Source organism: Neodiprion fabricii, chromosome 3, assembly GCF_021155785.1.
Source record: "Neodiprion fabricii isolate iyNeoFabr1 chromosome 3, iyNeoFabr1.1, whole genome shotgun sequence".
NCBI lineage: Eukaryota > Metazoa > Arthropoda > Insecta > Hymenoptera > Diprionidae > Neodiprion > Neodiprion fabricii.
The window spans coordinates 3,421,086-3,441,200 of record NC_060241.1 but is presented as its reverse complement, the minus strand read 5'-3'; the positions used below and the strand labels follow the sequence as shown (position 1 = coordinate 3,441,200).

Genomic DNA, 20,115 nt, shown 5'->3' with positions numbered 1-20,115 from the left:
ATTGTACCGCTGTGCAAGTATATTATACGATGTATACATACGTATACCTCTGTAAGATATTAGAACACCGGTTGAAACACCCGGAGAACAAACTTATTTACCTACAATACGCGCGTTTAAAGCTTTTTATAATTTTTTTTCTTTCCTTTGAATCGATCTTCAAGCTCCAAGGCGGTAGTTAAATTTTTGTTCATCGATACCTACCGTGTCGGGAAAGTTGAAATAAAGTTTCACAATTACGATTAATTAATATCTTCAGGGTTTTACTTAATATTTTTTTATTTATTTTTTTGTCCTTATTGCAATTGATTCTTTTATTTTCACACATACGAGTTTCTAGGTTTCATCTTTTCGCGAAGAAGGTTTTCTAAATGAACAATGTACGTACAGGTATGAAGAAATTTTTTTAATTAAACAGGATTAATTTTTCATCGACAGGCTTAATCACGCGTATAATAAAAAAAAAAAAAAAAAAAAAAAAAACACACCGCACACAGAATTTGAAATCTGATGCTCGAAAATTCTTCTTTTTCTTCTCTTTTATCCGAAATCGAATCACCTCCTCCAAAAATCCTCAAGTTTACGAACCGTTTTCTTTCGTCGATTTATTTTGTTTTGTAATTTCGATTAACGATTAATTTTCAATCACGAAAATCGACCGCACAAATCGAGACAAAATCTACAGATTTTTAAATCTCCATATTTTTACCGTCTCGGCGTATGTATTTCTTTCACGTTTCCGTTTTCTCTCCGTACAAAGTTTCAACGATTCGAAACGATTAACCGGTGCGAATTTTTACATTACTATAATAATACCGACGAACGACTCATCGTTAGATTCAAAACTGCATAAATAACGTCGGAGTTGCATTGATAATTAATCACGATGGGTCGATAAAAAAAAAAAAAAAAGAAACAAATAAATAAATAAAATAACGAAACAAGTTCAGTATAATCACGTGAAACTGTCGTCGTTGAAAAACATTATATACGTTACGTTATAAACGGTATATATCTTCCGTACAACGTTGCAGGGTAGAAAGACAAAATTCCGGAGGCACATTTCGAGGTCGAGAATAAGAAAATACGCATAGCCTGCAGCGCTGTTGGTCAAATAATCGTAAAATCCAGGGATGGCTGCCGGGGACGGGGGGCTGAAAGGGGGTGGTGGAATCGGAGGGGTCGATAGAGCCGATTCTGCGGGAGACACGTTCGCCCGAACAAATAGGATATAATACAACACAACGCAACGCAACGCAACCCAACGCAACGCAAAGCGACGGAAACGTGCACGGCGATGTGCAAATCGGGATTATACGCACGGGGCATTCCACGCCAAGTCGACCTTTGACCTCTTGGATTTGGTAAACGGTTCTCACATTCTTCCTTCAACTCTACAAAAGCACTCGAATGATCTTTCACATTTTTATTATTTTTTTCATTCACTCGGGACGTTTTAAGATCGACAAATCTTTGAATTTAATAAAAATGTTTGAAACGATACTCAAAAATCTTGTGTCAGATGTGAAAAATTTTAAGCTTAGAGTGGAGAGAGTGGGAGTTTTGTTCTCTTTTTCGAGCGTTTTAAAAGAAAACGAATCGAATTCTTTTCAAACTTTTATATCAGGTCTAAAGACGTGCTGGGACATGAAAAAAATCACAAGTAGGACAAATGTATTCGAAAAAATGTTGAAAAACATTCGAGCGCTTTATTTGGCGTGGAATGCCCGGTACGCGTGTGTGTATAAAATAAATTCGAGGTATCCCTTAATTCACAACAACATACGGAAATGCGATAATTTTGCATAATCGTTTACCGCAGGGCGAATCGATCGATGTATATACATATATGTATATATTTTACCTACATACTGCACCTGAATTCACGACACATTGCACAGCTGCCGAAATGCACATGCGGCAAAGTCGTTGGACACGCGTCGTAATCCCAAAGCAAACATCGCATAATGCAGATATGTAGGTACTAGCGATCGAATCCGTATTCCGAATAGCCAGTTCTCATGCAATATAGGTCACGGTTGCGATTCAGCTGCTCAAACTTGACAAGTTCTGCACGAAAATCGTCGGGCTGATTCCACGATGCGAAGGTCGCGTCGTGACGTCCGGAAATTATAATTGTCGAAAGGGAATCAAATTTTGAAACAGTGTGAAAGAGACGAGAGAAAATGTACCACGTGAGTCTTATTTCATAATTATTTATCAAAACTACGTTGTCAGAAACGTTTACTGATTTTTTTTTCTTTTTTTCATAAATTTTTATCTAAATATACCATCACGATATTCATCAACGTGAAAATCATAGATCGTACGATGAAAATGTTATTATTTAGATGCAAACAACAAGAATTATTTATACGCGAGTCGTTAGCAAATCGCATTTCCGAATTGCAACGGTACAAACATGGGATGAGATAGTCGTTATGGTTATACCGAAGATCAACTGCGCATGCGTCAAATAATTCAATGTCATTGGTCGGCGAAATATTCCATGCAGGTGAGCCAACCCACGAAAAATGTGTACGTTTGAATTTTCGAAGAGCTTCAGCATCAAATTCCGATCGTTCTTTGAAGAATCGACTTTCCGACCCGGTAACAAATATTTCCCAAACCTTTCCGAGTCGCCACCTCGATTGTTTGAGATTCTATCCTCGAAAATTCGTACATCAACCACATCGCCGGCAGAAACAGTTTGACAGCTGAAACTCGGGTTGGCCAGCCTGCGCGAACAGCCGATAAAACTCGCGCATGCGCGGATGATTTTAAACTTTCAAGAAATTGTCCCGGTGTGTCAGAGATGTAAAAAATATCGGTGGTTGCGGAAAACATTGCAGCAATGATTATTCGAAATAATAATTCCAACAACAAGGGTGAACGAGTAAAAAAATGTAATCGAGACGTCAGGCATCGAATTTAGTTTCTACGCATATTTTGTTGTTTTCGAGGGTTTTCTCCGTGGCTAAATTTTACAAGCGCGATATTCGGCGTAGATGCAGCGATAGATATTGCATTTATTTTATCAAACGGCGAGACGAGGCCGGCGTAATTTGTCATAATTTACGATAAATAGGGTGTAACGCTGCTGCGCCCGTTGCTCGTAACTCAAGTTGACTGACGCTAACTCCGTAGGATTAGCCCCCTTACTCCGAAACGACGCGGGGCGTCGCGGCGCCTCGACTCGACTCGACTCGTTGTCCCGTCTCCCTCATTCGTCTTTCTCTTTTTCACGGCCGCACCCTTCCACTATCGATATAGATTTATTTGTTCGATTTTCCGTTTAAAAAATCCTCCGCCACTCCGCGTCTTGGAGGCATCAAAAACGGCGAAGCATCTACGTGTATGTGATCCGTAAAAAATGCTCGACAAGAAGCAGTCGACAATATTTACAACCATCGCGAATTTCGGTATCGCAATAATTGCTCGATGGTTTTTATTATCATCTTTCGCCTTTCACCTTACAAAATACAAGGAAAAAAATTCGAAATAACTAGATATATTTTAACGTACCTATAACGAGTTTGATATTTGGAAACTTCAAACTACGCCAGTGTTTCAATTTACTCATTTTTATAATACGATAAACATTGCAAAATCAGAGATACGCTCCTTACAGATATCTGCATTAGTCACTGCAGTGAATCCTTACTAAGGTGCGGAATTAAATTTTCGTTGAAAAATTCATATTCTACAGATGCAATGAAAAAGATTACCTCATGTATCACGCCAAAGGTAGAGCCAGAATTTACTGAATTTTTTTAATCGTTTTTCCCCTCATTCTTTGCCTCGTGTTGAAAATAATTTTTTTTTTTTCGAGAATACAAACAAATGCAAATCTTGTCGCGTAACCTACGCTCACCCTTATCCCCGGAATAAAAATGTAAATTCCTTTTCAACGAAATTATTTTAATTGCTCTTATATTGTACCCATATGTAGATGTTACACACATACATGTACATTATACAAAGCGTACATACCTGTATATATACATAATTTCGTACCTACGTGTGCGATATACGCAATAAATCAATCATCAGAATAGATACGTTCGAATATAAAATAATTGAACATATTTTTTAAAACAACGATGATAATAATAATAATTACGAACAATACAATTATTATCCGTCGTTCCGACAACGATGTGAAGGTAAAGAATGCGTTTAAAAATCTAAAAAAAAAAAGTCCAAAGCGTGTGTTCGTACATTGTTTAAAATCCGTTTCAACGCTGTGAATTTTAGATTTCGCTAAAAATTTAACCGAACAATAACGTACTCGGTTTGTCCGTCAAGGGATTTAATTTTCGTACGCACACATGTACGTACATACAGAGACGTACATATTACGTTGCTTATGTATAACGTAATCCGAAACCCTTTTGTATAATAATACAAAATAGGCTACAAAGGGGGGAAATAGGGGCGATGGGGGGCAACTTTGTAGGGGGGGTGGGGGTGGGGCTGGTGTAATTTTACAAATTAGCCATTACCATTCAAAGGCGTCGGTGTTGAAACGAGTTTTCCGAAACGGGACTTTGCCTCGGGGGTGTGAGAGGTAGGTACTCTTTGGGGGTTGGGGGCGAACCACCCCCCTCCCCCTCCCGCCCTCATATGAAACTCGCCTATCCGGCAGGGGTGTACGTAGCTACTCGTTCAACTAAAAGTGCGGGGGCGTGATAGGAATACAGAGAGGGTGATGCTCCTGCAGGACACAGGGGACGACTTGACGCGGTCATGTAGGCACCTACCTAGATAGGTGCCTGAGTATCGTGCCACGTGTGGCTAATGCGAAGAATACGCAAATTTCATCGGGGTGCGAGCAGCTACGTGTTGTGTACAAGCCCCCGATGGTTGAAAATTGATCGAATTCTCAACAAATTGGAAAATGATGGGCAGTTTTTTCTTTTTCCCACTTGTCTAGTTAAATACACGCGCTTACACGCGAGGTGATAGTTTATTTTTTATACGCGGATTCGTATTTTTATTATTTCCTAATTTTTGGACCGTTATCGATAATCGCAGAACCTTATGAAATCTTTTTTTGATAAACTGCCAAACGAATGCCAAACGGAGTTGCTCGTTTTTCTCCATCGCGTTAGAATTTAGAGATATATTGATTCTGATATGGGATTTTTTGACGAAAGTTGAAACTTTTTCACTCGTGTTATATTCAAAACAGTCTTACAATGAAATACATCGATCGAAAGAAATTTATGCTATATGTTATAACCTAATAAATAAGATGCTGTTAAAAAATTGTATATTTAAAAATATTAATATACCGTATTTATAACAGAAGAAATGAAGTTTTCTTGGATTAAACGTTCGAAACAGGAAAAAATACATACATCTTGAAAAACGTGACAAAACATGTAATTTTTCGAGTGAAGGATACTCTTTTTATCATTATTTCCGGCGTGATAAATTTTTTCTATAAAATCCAATGCGATTTTATAGCTAATGACACGTAATAAAAATTTCTTTCATCGTACCTTACGAAGCGTTTTGTCGCATAACACGAGTTAAAAACTGAAATTTCATTAAAAATGTCACATTTCGATTGAAATATTTCAAAATCCTGGCTTGATGGTGAAAAACGGATAACAACGTGATCGTAATTTAGCGCGCCAAAACACGTCGGAAGTACAAGAATTCGTTTTTTTCCTTTGTTTATCGTATCTTCAAAAAAAAAGAAAAAAAAATTCGCAGCGCTTGTGCAATAGATAAAATTTCACCGACGTATCCTTTCGAATTTCCAGCTCTTCCCTTCTTTCGTCCGTGTGACTTTTCTTGGAAGAAAATGAAGGAGGAAAAAAAGAAAAAAAGAAAAAAAAAACGGAAAGAAATGAAAACAAAAAGAGTAATTAAAAAATGTCGCGTCACATATATACGCAGCGGGTACATAATGTTTCATAAACATGCACGTAAAGAGGCGAAGATGAAAGGGAGCTTTTGTAGCTACGGGTCGATGCGGCTGGTCACCGAAAGTCATTTCAGGCTTGAGCTTTGAGGGAGTCACTCAAAGACTTCGTTTGGCATGCTAAGCCGGGCGCGGTTCGATCGAGGGGGAAAATTTGGGGGTAACGTTCTCTCTGCAGGCATTGATGTAAAATATAGGCGGAAGCCCGGGTTTGAATATTCATGGGCACACGCATATGTCGCCAATAACTTTGCGGGCGGGGGGCGTTATTACATTGGTTTACCTGAAATGCGCGTACATTTGTTGTAAATAATTTACGATACCGTACGTACGGTAAAATCTGACGCGGGTTGTCAACTAGAAACGTCGTGATTGAATAATTCTCATTCGAGAAGTAAAAACAAACCGGAAAAACAGATTTATTTATTTATTTTTTTATATATATAAATTAGGAAAATCATAATCGTTTATTTAGAAAAGTAATTAGAAGGAAAAAGTATATGTTTTTCGGTTAAACGTTGAAAATCTACTTATTTCAGTTTGAATCAGGAGTTCAAATTGAACAGACTGAAAATCCGACATTTTTCTAGAAACCTACATATCGGATTCTGGATGTAAAAATGAAGGCAAACAGAGAGCAATAAGATAAAAAAATTATTCAAATTCAATGGGGTTACAGATTATTTTTCAAAAGTGGATAAATTTTTACTATAAAACGAATGCGCGTAATACGATCGTAATAAAGCGAATGAATATTGTATTGAAATTATTTTTGTCATCGTCAATCGTTTCCATGTAAAAATTCGACTGATACGTGAAATTTTCAGTTCAGATTCACTACTATTCGATGAAAAGTAAAAAAAAGAAAATTAATCCATCCCACGAACGGATTTACGTAACGCAGCGCGTATCTAACAACGATAAAAATAAGATATCTTCTTCAAATTTTGCGAAAGCGTAAAAACGACGTGTAATTAAGTAGAGAAGGTGGGTAGGTATAATAACAATGATAACGACAGCAATAAAAACAATAATAATAATAATAATAATAATAATAATGAGAAGAAAGTAATAAGACGTAAGACGAGGAGGGGGGGAGGAAAGAGCGACATGTGACCTACGTGACTTTAATAAATCATTCTCCGCGACGACGTTCCTTGTATATAATATACAATATCACCTCCAACGTTTCGCGTCGTTACTCCGTATATGCAAGCACGCACGCCCATGTAAAAGCTAAAGTATTTAATGAGGCGGAGTGCGGACAGTGCTAATTAACACGAAGGGTAAATTAATATTTACGTTCAATCTTGACCTCGTCGTTGACAAAACCACGGGCGTGGTTTCCTTCGCGTTCAACGCCTCCGCCGCTCTTGATAATTTTCAACAATAAACCAGAGTGTATAGAATCTGTTGCGATAATTAATTATCCACGACGAAGGCCTGGTCAAAACTACATTAGGCAAAGTTAAAACGAACTCCGAAACGAACACGGAGGAAAATATGTATCTTGGCATAATTCTAACGCTGAGTTTATTTTCTGTAATCATATTATTGTGATTTGTGACAGATTATATTAAAAATTGTATGTTCTTTTTCTTTTTTATTTTTCACTTCATTTTCCTCCCTCTCTTCGATCCTATATTCTTTCAATGTATTATTACTCAGGTAAATATTGTGTCTGTTTTTGCCACATCGAAGTTTCATTATTTTCAGAAACTGACAAAGGGCTAATTTCAAGGTGACAACAAAGCTTTTTGCGTCGTTAAACTCGCAAGCAAAATATGAAAATTTGCATATCGATGCGAAATTGAAACGTTTGAAAAACTTGAAGAATGTCATTCTACCATTTTATACGGCCCGTTGAATAATCGAATATCATGACTGAGAGTAAAAATCTATAAAATACCAATTTTCGTCATTATTTCGCAACGCTGATCTGATTGTATAATTTAAAAAATCCAAACGTCGAATCAGCAGTCGAGAGATATAAAAAATCTGCCACAACGAGATTTTCGTAAAACTAAAATTATCGTCGAGTTTTTCATTCGATCCTTTATTCGCGAGCCCTTGAATGATTATACATCACACAGCAAAACGTGACGTCAATTACCCAAACTCTGATCTCGAGCTTAACCCTTCTCCGCAGGTAGACTTCGTCCATCCAATAATCCGCGAAGTCTCGTTTTCGCATGGCGAACGATTCCATCAGCTTACTCAGCGAATGTGTCTGAATCTTAAATTAACAAGGAGAGTGATCTCGGTTACTCTCTTGACGAAATCCAAAAGCCAAACTTAATTAACTCGTCCACCAAGCAGGCCTCCCCCCTTCTCTCTCTCTCTCTCTCTCTCTCTTAAGCCTCCGACATGATCTCCTTTCGCAGGTAAAGATCACATAACTCCCGACGATGAGCCTCTACGTGCAATTATTCAAGACTGATTTGATACCGGTTTGCGATTAATTATCCAACCCTTGATATTTCGGAGGGATAAATTTTTGGTCAAAAATTCATACAGGTATTATATAATGTGAAAATTATCCTCGAAGAACAACTCGAGAAGACAAGTTTTACGTATAACACATTATGCATACGAAAGTAAACTGTATACATAATCTATACGTGCCGAGAGTTTTTTCCTTTAATCTTTGAAACCGGTGATGATAAAAAAAAGTGAAACAACGTGTAAAAAAAAAAAAAAAATAAAAAAAAATAAAAAAAAACAAAAAAACACAGGGTAAGGAGAAAAAATTTACGCACCCCACGTGCTGAATATGCAACGGAATTAAAGTGACCGGGGGCAGGTTTTCGGAGCGGGGCGTTTCAACCTGACTCGTAATTTTTTTTTCCACTTCTCATCTTCAAATTGATTTCAAATGAATGAGCGCAGAGATTGCACGCAGGCTACAAACTTTCCAAGCTCGTCAAACTTGACGGCTGTAATAAAAAGATAGAATATGACAAAAGCAAAGAGAAAAAAAAAAAAAGAAAAAGAAAAGAAAACAAAACAAAAAAACACAGAGTGAGAACAAAAAGGAAATACTGGTACTTGAAATTCAAACGAACTCTGCGAGGGGCAGTCGATAGAGATGCGAAATTGTGATTTTCTGTCACGAAACAAACATGATACGAAAAAATCTGCAACTCGAATCAAAAATCTTAAACTGACCAACTTAAATTTCGACAACGTGAATCCGACGACGGATAGAAATCTTCGTGTAAATCGAACCGGATTACTTTCAGATTTGCAAATTTTTCATCGACACTTTTCTCACCAACGTCGTCGTCGTTAAAATTTTTTATTTATCATTCGGAGAAACAATTTTGCGTTATTCGCAGTCAACCGTTTGCACTGTATATATCAAATATTGCAAACCGATAAATAGGTTTTCGGATTGTTACAAGTAAAAAAGAAAAGAAAAAAAAAAGAAGTAATTATTTTCGCAAAATCGACTCACCCCGCCTTGACGAAGTTGGAAAAATACAGGATTATGCTCTCCGACAAAGTGACTTCGGCCTTCGTGTAGTTCCTGGGAAAATGTCCAAACCCATCCACGAGGGGAGCGCCGAAAACGTAGGGAAGCTCGTCGCCGTGGACGGAACCCATTCTCTGCAAAATTGAAAAGCATTCGATTAGAATTTCGTACTTATACACGTATCCGTGTCCGGAGAATGTTACGTCCCTCCGAGGATATCGTCACTGTTTAGCCGTTTCACGAATCTTGCAAATCCGCGGACGAAAAATCGAAAAAGCAAAGCCAACGATCCAAAATTCGATTCTACGGAAAGCGGAAACCTTACTGCAGCTACGATAAACGTAACGATATTCTTGCATATTACATCGGCAAATAGGGGAGGGGGATGCAATTTGCCGGTGATGAGATTTGTCCAAATCTTGTCCGTCGAATTATAGTAAACAATGACATGAAACTCGGCAAATTGGATTTTTTCCCATCCTCAATTTAATACCCAGTGTTTCGATCAGTTTGACACATCGAAACGTAGACGTGGTAAAAATTGTCGGTGAACGAATTTTTTTTTTAAAAAATGTTCAATTTTTTGGGGAATCTTTTTGCGACACGAAAATTTTTGTGCTGATTTTTTTCCGACTTGGTTTTGGCCGACGTGTTTTACCGTTTGTTAAAGCGCTCTCGTAACGCTTTTCCTACGGAAGTTCGGTAAGGGAGAAACGGTGTGCATCCCTTAGTGGAAATTCGTGACCCCGGGGATGCGGGGACCGAGGAAACGCGCCTGTTGTTGGCAATGGACAAGAGTATTTCGGCCTGTAACGTTTGTCAGGTGATTTAACCCATCCCTATTCCAGCGGGACGGTTTCGACCGCTACTGTGCAAAACGAGCCTCACATACTTCTCCGCAAGGCCTCGAATACTCGGTTCACGGATTTTTTTCAGACAATTATTTAGCGGGGATGTAAAAGTATTTTGGAATTTAGGATTTTGATTGGGGGAAATCGGAGCTTTGAGAATAATTATGACATCGATTTGAACGTGAAAAAAAAAAAACAAAATTGGCAAATTTCTTTAAATTTCAATTAATTGACAAAAATCAATTTATTCTTGCACGAGCATTAAATTTTCGCAACGGTTGCAAGAAAATATAGTAACAGTGATCGTAATGAAAAAGAACAGTAACGAATACTAGACTTTCTGGCAGATAACGGCTAGAAAATTAATTTTCATTTTCTACCTAGAACTATATTTTTTGATAGTGACAAAAAATTTCTGTCAGTGTGTACGTTACGTGATTCTGGGCGTGGCGTTTTCGGATATATATATATACATATATATATATATATACGCGAGGGCTCGTCGCGTATCTGTCACTGTCTGGGGGCGAGGGAAGGTTTATCGGGGGTTGTTTCTCCAACTAGATTTCGTCATTGTCGAAAAGTTTTCTCGCATGCGTTGTCCGGAAACTCTGGGTGCCCGGTGCTAGAACCAGGAAGGAGAGAGAGAGAGAGAGAGAGAGATAAAGAGTGAGGAAGAGGAAGAAGCGGTTGGCGTACCGGATTTAATCATGAGAATGGTAGACAAATTGTTTGTTATTTATTTCATTTTATTTATTTACCTTTCCCCAGCTTCTCTCCTTCGTCTAACTCTTATTTTCTCCTTATTCTTTGTATTTTTCCCCAAACTTAATAGGGTAGTGGGTATAAATTCCGGTCATCCGTAAGATTCGTCCGAGGCGAGAGTGCCACTGAATAAACAGAGGCGGTAGAATAAACTCGCTGAGAGAGGGAGAAAAAGCACCGACGAATCGGAAACCATATTAACGAACCGAAAACCGAAAATTGCACTTCCACTTACAATTAAACTTGGCAATTAGCGCACTGCTGTAAATTATGCAAATTGGAAAATACCGGGATTTTTGCCTCCTGCTCCAGCTTCCAGGACGAGATCCTTCCGATTCAGGACAATTTTCGACTCTACCGTCTCTCCGCTTACTCCTCGCTTCAAACGGCGCCGGTTTGTTGTGCGGTAAGAAATTTCTCAGCCCGTTTATAGCCGCACGCTTCATTAGTTACACCCACCTTAATTAGGCCGCCCGTTGATTAAGAAATACGGTAATTTTCTCGCCTGCGGGTGAATTTTTTTTACACCGTGATTCAAAAAGGGCTGAAAAAGTTGAAACGACGTCAAAAACGGAAGATCTCGATTATCGTGTCTTTTCGATAGAAAAATAAATACACTGTTTGCAAAATCTTGTATGAGTGTGGTGGAGTTTTTTCTTCTTTTCAATTTCTTTTTTAGCTATTTTTATACTTCTGAGAGTGATGGAAATTGCAAAATTATACGAAATTATCAGTGACGTTTAAAAGTTCCCGGAAAATTCGCAATCGAAGCGAATAATCAACGTTGAACTGTGTCAAACGGTTTTTGAAATGTAGATGTTTCACAAATAGTTACAAAACAACGTACGATCAAAATTCACACGACACGTGTACGATCAGAAAAGATATTTATTAAAAATTGCTTGACGGTGAAGAAAAAATGTTTCTACTCGGTCGGAATGTTAATCTTCTAACCTGCGTCGTAATATATAACATATACGTACATAAAATACACATAACCTATTTCAGATTCGTAGGCGAATAGCGAAACTCTTTTTCTCTACGATTTCATACCTATAAAATCCTGTAAACTTTTCCCGTTCGTTTGTTTCACGTTAATTTTAAGAGGGTGAATTTTCCAAGCCATTCTCCCAAAAATTGAGGGAATTGAGGGATTCGAAGCGTGGGAAGGAAGAATGAAGACAAGTAAAACTAGGAGCGGAAAAAAGGGCCTCTCGAATAGTTTAGGTAAAACGGAGGGGCGGCGAAAATCGGCTTGCAGGGTCAAGTGGAATATGGGCGAGAGGAAGTAAAGGGGCGGTTTTCACGCCGTTCGACGATGCGATACACTTCAGGGCCATGTGACACGGGTGTAATTGTCGTGGGATCCGAGAGGCAGCCGGCTCTTCAGTTTAGCAAAACAACGTTCTCATTCTCTTTGGCAGCGGGATAATTCCCAGGTGGAACGTTCCTCGAGAGCTATTAGCCACGGGTCTACGGATATCTCCCTACCTTCCTAATTCTACCGAAAAGGGGATGAAGAAAAGAAAAAAAGAGAGAAAGAAAAAAAAAAATAAATAAATAAACTCACCCCGAGCCTGAGAGCAATGAATAACGAATAACAAGGAACAATAACATGGATATCCGCAGCTGCCAAGAGCCGCGAAATTCTCATCGTTGATTTAACTTCGTACCGATTATCCAAACGGCGAAATTTTACATTTCGATATTGTACCGATCATATTGGTGTCATTGGCATGGAATTTCCTGTTTCGATTCGTTTGTCAATTTCGTACCGATCCTTTGGCTCTTTCGTCAGAAAATTTGCCTACTCAACTTATCTCACCAATCCGTAAAATTTATCTTCATAAACGATCATCAATTTTACACCGATTGTCTAGATTTTCCAAATTTGATTTCGTACTAATCTCTCAGCATTTCCATCACGAAATTTGAGTTGTCGATTTATCATACCGAACTTCAAAATTTTTTTTTTCCGTCACAAATATTCATCACTTTCGTACCGACTTCCGAAAATAAAATTTTGCTTTTCGATTTCGTGCCGGTCCCTTAGCTGTATGATCGAATAAGATCAGGCATGTCAACTTGTCGTATCAATCCTCAAGATTTTATTAATCATTTCAAAATCAATCACTCAAATTTCCCACTTCGTAACGCCGCTACAACTTTTTTCACGATACAATTTGCACTGTCGATCAACATTGTCGATGCAACGGGAAATAATTACTTTGCAATTTGATGCGCCTGCGATTAATTCAATCTTATAAAATGTCGAGAATCTTAATGCGATCCGATCGTGTTGTAAGACAGAAAATCCGCCCGACGACGACTGAACCAAATCATATGCAGGCGTGCAGATAATGGCCAACGAGATATCATTTCCAGCCTGTCTAAAATACCCGTGTTCTACATAGATTGATCATACAAATTCAAGGGAGTCACCCTGTGCCGACGTTGTCATTTTGCCTCCGTTGCACGACTACAAAACTTTCGGACAGTTGTATTATTATTCATCTCGGAAAATTGAATTTGTCAAGAGTTCGTATTTTTTTTCTCCCCTCCCCCCCCCCCCCCCTATTCACTCTTCCGTTTTTATTATTATTTTTCCTTTTCCCTGTTTCTTTCCTTTTCGCCAATTTCACCAACAGAATTTTCAACGTAACCGAAAGTCTCGCGTCTCGATGTTCATGAAAATGTTTTTCTAATACAATATTGGGTTTTTAACTTCGTTTCGAGTAAATATCAATACGTGCTAAATATTCACAACACCGGTCATGATTGCGTACAAATTGTGGTTAGAAAATTTGTCAGAAATTTGAAAACAGTGAAAAAGCTCCGAAACGTCCAAAGCTTTCAGAGATTTTTCGCATTTCGCACAACTATACCAAGAACGCGTCATTGTTTCAAATTAATCGTCAAGTCGATGTAATTTCGAGGCAACAACGAGTGACGAGTGCCATTTTCTCGAGGGACAGCCATAAGGAAAGTCGTAGCTCGCAGTTGTCTGACATCAAATAGAAGACCGCGGGGATAAGAGCGTAAGAGGATTGTTGCTGTGCCGGAGGCGAGCAGCCCGGAAAGAGCAGGAAAATCGTAAGATCTTGTCGCGTCCTCGGAGTGTGTAAGCACAACACATGTTACACACGTATAGTACCTACGCCGAGGAAAGCTTTTCGGATCACGTGATGTCTGTGGTCCTGCATCTTACTTCACCGGCATAAAATAAACAGCCGCGATTTCTGCGAAAGAATTTTAAACGATATTTTTCAAAATCCAACAATCATCCAAAGATTTCAGAGTACAACAAGAATTATCAAAACGGGTTACAACAAATGCGCGTGACGTGTGGTAAAGAAAATCAATGTCATTTAATTTCTAGTCTGTTGCATAAATTTCGTCGTTCTTTTATTTTTTGGGTCGTATCGTTATTTGATTTTATTTTATTTTTTTCTTTTTCGCATCGTTGTAACTTCGACAAATTTTTAACAGCGGCCGTTCGACCGTCCAGTGATCCGAAATATCTATCGGGTAGCAGGGAACGTCGTCTTCGGTCAAACGAGGGGAGAAAAACGCTCGGGGAGAGCTAACTTCCCGTTTCAATATATATATTCGTAGATCGGGGGAACGTTATTGAGGGAGAAGTCTAAACTCGCGTAAGACGGGCCAATTTTATTCGCTTTTATAATACGAGACGAAGTTCTCGCAACATAGCAGAAATGAAATTATTCGCGAAAGTTGAGAATGTTTTGGCAATCGGAGAGAACTCCGAAGGAAAAGTGACGCTGGCGTGAACTTGACGGATGGGCACAATATCATTTTGGAAGGGTTGGCTGCTGGGCTTTGAGGGTTGATTGCCGGTCAGAAGGGAGGATGGGAGAGAGCCGCCTCTCGAGCAGCGTAATCTATTGATGTTCACCCGGTTGAAACAGCTGGACTACGGTCTTAGTGAATTCAGCCGCACTAAGTCCTTGAAATCCAGGAAATCCCGTATTGAGGTGCCCGTGGGCCTCGGAGCACCGTAAAAAATCCACTTACCCCTACTTACTAGACTCGCGGTGTATAACGCATGAATATATACATATCGTTCGCGTACTGCGGCACAGATGAACCGAGAAACTGCCCCGTTTCCTCCAAATTTACCCGTTACTTATTCACAGCCTTTTTTTATTTTCTCCTTTCCCTGTTTTTGGTTTCATTTGTTTTCTTTTCTTCTTCTTCTTCTTTGCATTCTAAATCTAACAGCGGTATTCGACTCTCAGATTTAGGATCCAATAGTCGACTCTCGAGTTTATAATTCTTGTTGTTTTCTTTTTTTTTTTTTTTTCTCTGACAGAATTTGTCTTATTCAGCTTTTTTTCACCTCAGAAAGCACAAGATTCTTCATACTTTGTATAATATTTTCAGGTTCGTCACACAATATAATATGGGGGATTTATTAAATAATAAGAAATAGAGATCCAAATTTGTCTGAAATTTTTTGTTCACCTGCTCAGTTTTGTGTGTTAAACATATGTCTGGGGGGATTTTTTGATCTTCGTATTCATTTACTCAGGGCAGACCATTAAAGTTTCTGATATAACGACATTCAAGAATTTGTTCGTTGTTCTTTAAAGTGTTACGTGTAAATCTTTCGTAAACTGTGAATCCTTTTGAAATCCACCGCAAGTTTCTGAGTTTCCGCGTTTCTCAACAATTCTCCTAAGTATATTATCTTCTTATTTCACCTACAAGAGTGACATTTTTTTTTTTCTTCTTCTTCCTTTTCACCTTGACACCATTCACCGCGGAGATAATTCTTCAGTGTCATTGACACATCGGTAGACGAACAAAAAGTGAATACAGGAGGTGGAATTTTTTCATCCCATATGTGATCAATTTCACGTGTTACGAGGGCTGTTTGAAAAATTATCCGGTTATTCCTTCGAGAGGATTTTTGTCCTCTTATAGGTATTTTTACTGCAGCAGACCAGAGCGCACGATTTTGGGGATGGGACTAGTAGCTACGCTTTTCTTGCCACTACTTTTTTCTCCCTCTTCTTCTTCTTTTTTCCCTTCCTTTTCCCGACGTCGAACGACTTTCGGGTTAAAAGAAGGAAGATAAAAAAAAAACAAAAAAAACTTACAGACCTGCCGCAGAGCGAGCAAGAACGAACGAGAGGCGAGGACAAAAGTTTGCTCTCTGCAGATTTCACAACGTATAGGGAAATACGAGTGTATTAAGTATTATGCATATGGCCACGAAGTAGTCGTGAGACCTGGAATTTTCCCACAGAGCGAAAATCTCACACGCTTCACGAAACCCGCCAGAAGACACTTCGGATTATTAAAAAGGTCAGAGAATCCGCACTGCAAGGAACAGCCAAGTCGGTCCAACGAATTTACACCGTAAAAAAGCTTTCTCTAGCACGATTGATGAAAAAATCTGAACACGAAAACCACGAGATCAACGGATCAAAATTCTGTCAGTTAGGGTTTCATCCCACCGCTGCCACCGATTATTTACAGAGTAAATAACTTTGATCACGGTCTATTTTGGATAAATGACTCGTCAACTACGCGTACGTTACAAAAAAAAAGTTCAATTCAAAATGTCAACTTGCTTAGCAACAGCGAGAAATTTTCGGTTTGGGGTCTTCAACGATCCCAAGTTCCCAGAAACGTTACACCGGATATCGGTGCCAGCTAAATATTGAATTGTCTCTAAAGAGGGGCGGAGGGGAAAATCACGATCTCACATCGAAGGTGGCAAGTTGGCAATACGAGTCCGAAGAGGACGTACGTCGAGGGGCTGTTTTATTCGCCATTATTTCGCGACGCAGTGACAGGAGTAGCGGCAGCGAAACTCCTGGGATAGACACATGGTTCATCCCCCTTCCATTTCATCCCCTTGTGCCAATGTTGGGTCAGTAAACACATCCGAGTGTAGCTGCCGGCGCCAGGCGAATGGATTCTGAAAACCGGCCTCGCGCCCTGTTTTATCATCGCGAAGCCTCTCAAGCGTCGTCGTATCTTCGCCGCACTTCGGAAATTCGGACACGTGTAACCATCCCTTCCTCTCCCACCCCCTCCAATTTTCCACCGCATTTTTTTTTTCCCCTCCCAACCGACGACGACCAGGGACACTCGCTCAGGATCGTTTAACTCTGGATGCGACATTTCACCGCTGTCTAGTCCTGGTTTTAACATCTGGCGGGAGACGAGCGGGATTCGAACACCCCCGTTTCCCGAGGGAGAAATAAAACGAGGGAAAACACACGGTTTCCTTGACTTGTTTCGGCACGGAATGACACTTTGTTTCTTTTTTTTCTACGTCCTTGTTCGGGCGAGGCGAAATTTTCATGCTGCAGAAGGAAAAAAAAAAAAAAATTGGTGACGCGCGTTTTTCGACAACAACCGATACCGATTATCTTTGCAAAGTTTCTGCCAAATTACGAGTTGTTGTTACTGTAGTTGAAAATCATCCCTAAGAATATTCTGTTTGAAAAAAGTTAGTTTAAAAATAATATTACCTGAGTGTAATATATTGGATTATGCACTGGAGGAATTTCTGCAGTCCTTAACTATTTTCATTTTTTACCACAATCGGAAAATATAGTTCTACGTAAAAAATGAAAATTACTTTTCTAGTTGTTAGCGGAAAGTCTAGTATCCGTTACTATTCTTTCTCATTACGATCACTGCTACTAGATTTTCTCGTAACTGTTGGGAAAATTTAATGCTTGTGCGAGAATAAATTGACGTTTAGCTAAATAAGTAGAGTAAACCTCACACATTGATTTCGCGTTGCAACAACCAAAAAAGGATCGACGATAGCGCAAAATGGTTAGGCGTGTCTCGTTTTTCGTAATTCCAACGATATTCAAACAATTTTCGTAACGATACCTGTTTCACTGAATTTTTCTAGTTACTGTAATAAATCATAGTGTTATAATGAAACATGGGTGGGGGGGTTTAATTTCATTTTTGTTAATTAGAAATAGTTTCCATCTCCTCGTTCTTCACCGTTCTTTGATTGAAACTCTCGTTTTCATAAGTGACTTCTCGTATCTTTCTTACAGAGTCTTTTGACCCTCTCTCATTCTTCTTCTCTTTCTTTCATCATTGTAACTCTTTCTTATTTTTAATTAGCACGCCGAGCAAAGAGCGATATATAAGTAGAGGGATCCGTCTCCATATAATATATATATCGAGCTCCGCCCCCCATCCTCGGCATTGAATACTTCAGAGAGTTCGCTGCAAAGATTAATACGGGCGGATCGTTTTTAATTAGGTTATAAATCCTTCATCTTCGTACGTACGTATTATACGTATATATATGTACACATACATGTAGACATATTACACAAAGACTACGCATCTCATTCACCGTTCCCGATCCGGTGTTAAAAAAAAAACTAAATTTCTTTTCCCCTCCACTGCTCTTCTCTCATCTTGGTACTCCCATCGATTCTCTTTCTTTCATTCTTTTATACGCCGGATTCGCCAAGCTGCGACGAAGATCGTCGGTTCAGTGAACAAAATTGAACTGTAATTATATTCGCGCTGTGAATCAAAGTAAAGAAGAAAAAAAAAAAAGGAGATGGAACGAAAATGAAATAAGACTGAATAAAAAGGAAGAAAAGAAGTTGAAGAATATCAATCAATCTTAAAATCGTCGCAATCCCAACAACGTTCAAACAATTTTCTTAACGATACCAGTTTTACTGAATTTTTCTAGTCACTGCAACGAATGAAATTTTTCTCAACGTATCGTCTGAGATTATAGATTAAAGATATTCCGATTTTTACTTTCGCCTCTGGGACTAGCGTCTAGCATTAAATCTCCGTGCATGCAATGCCGAATGTGTTCGTTTTTATTCGTCGTTCCCAGTTGAGAAGCGACGGACATGTAAAAAGTGTGAAACTGGTGTTAACTCGACGCGTCCTCACCATCGTCAGCTATATTTTCCCCAAAGAATTCCCACCCCGGATTACAACCCTTGCCAGCAGCCGTTGCAGCCATCCTTTTCCTTTCGGCGATGTCGTCAAGCTCGTAACACCGATCAAACCAATTCCCACCGCGGTTGCCTTGGCTCTGACCCTTCGCCCTGACATTCAACTCCACCTGAATGCCCGTACACCACGATATTAACCGTCGAGAAATCGACGGTTTTTAAGACCTTATAGAATTCTCCCAGATTGGAGCGGATATCGACTCAAAATATGTGCAGCTTCTCGGTGTCGTAGGTTAATAAAAAATCCTGCCAAGTACTTGACGTTTCAGCCCTTTGACTGGGACCCTCCACAAAAGATCAAGATACAATATTGATAAAGTAAAAGAGGAACAAAAAAAAAAAAAAACACAAGATAATCAAAACGGTATTCAAATTGGACAAAAAGACCCGGATCAAAGTAAAAGTCCATTACGAACGATCGTCTCGAATAGAAAAGCTGTACCGGTTATCAATAATTGTTCAAACAGCGATTTCTATCGATCTGTTACACCGAGAATCTACGTATATCTGAATTTGACGAATTCGTTAAAATCCATTAATAATTAATTAAAAATGTCTTTTCTCCACCGTAAGTAAAGAAAAACAGATAACGGAAAACTTGGACTAGACATTTCTTCGTCGAATAAAATATGATCGGACTTCTGGTTATGAAAAGATATTGCCAGAGTGAATTCGCTTCGCAATTATACCCTCAATTTTCTGCCGGAGGTCTGAATTCGAAAATTTCGGTCAACTCACCGTCTGCAGAGACACCCGAGCCTGCGGAACAAACTTTCGCGAAGCTCCGAGCGTAATATCCCTAATTCTGAGGCGATCAGCCTGTTGTGCGCTGACCCGTTAATACAGGTTTCATTAAAGTCCGATGAAGCTTCACCCGACGAAATTTCAAACACCACGCAGGGTTCTGTACTCCTGCAACTTATCGATCCTTAACCTTGTCGTTTAATTTTCTAACGTCGAGTCCCAGAAACGAAAAGATTTAAAATAATCGGACTTTCGTGACAAATAGTCCATCACAAAAGTCGTTCCAATTTTCGTTTTCTCTTATTTTTTTTTATTTTTTTCTTTTTTATTTTTCTATCCAGTCGGGACTCC

The 20,115-nt window shown here is 39.0% G+C and overlaps 1 protein-coding gene across 2 annotated transcripts in view; it reads right to left on the bottom strand.

The window, feature by feature from the left end:
- The window catches only part of LOC124177562 (neuroligin-4, X-linked), a 252,640-nt gene that overhangs the window by 44,724 nt on the left and 187,801 nt on the right, over nt 1-20,115 (bottom strand). For both annotated transcript variants that reach the window (XM_046560061.1, XM_046560062.1), the window contains exon 8: nt 9,393-9,544. In XM_046560061.1, the coding sequence (XP_046416017.1) occupies nt 9,393-9,544 (152 nt within the window). The remainder of the gene's footprint in view (nt 1-9,392; nt 9,545-20,115) is intronic.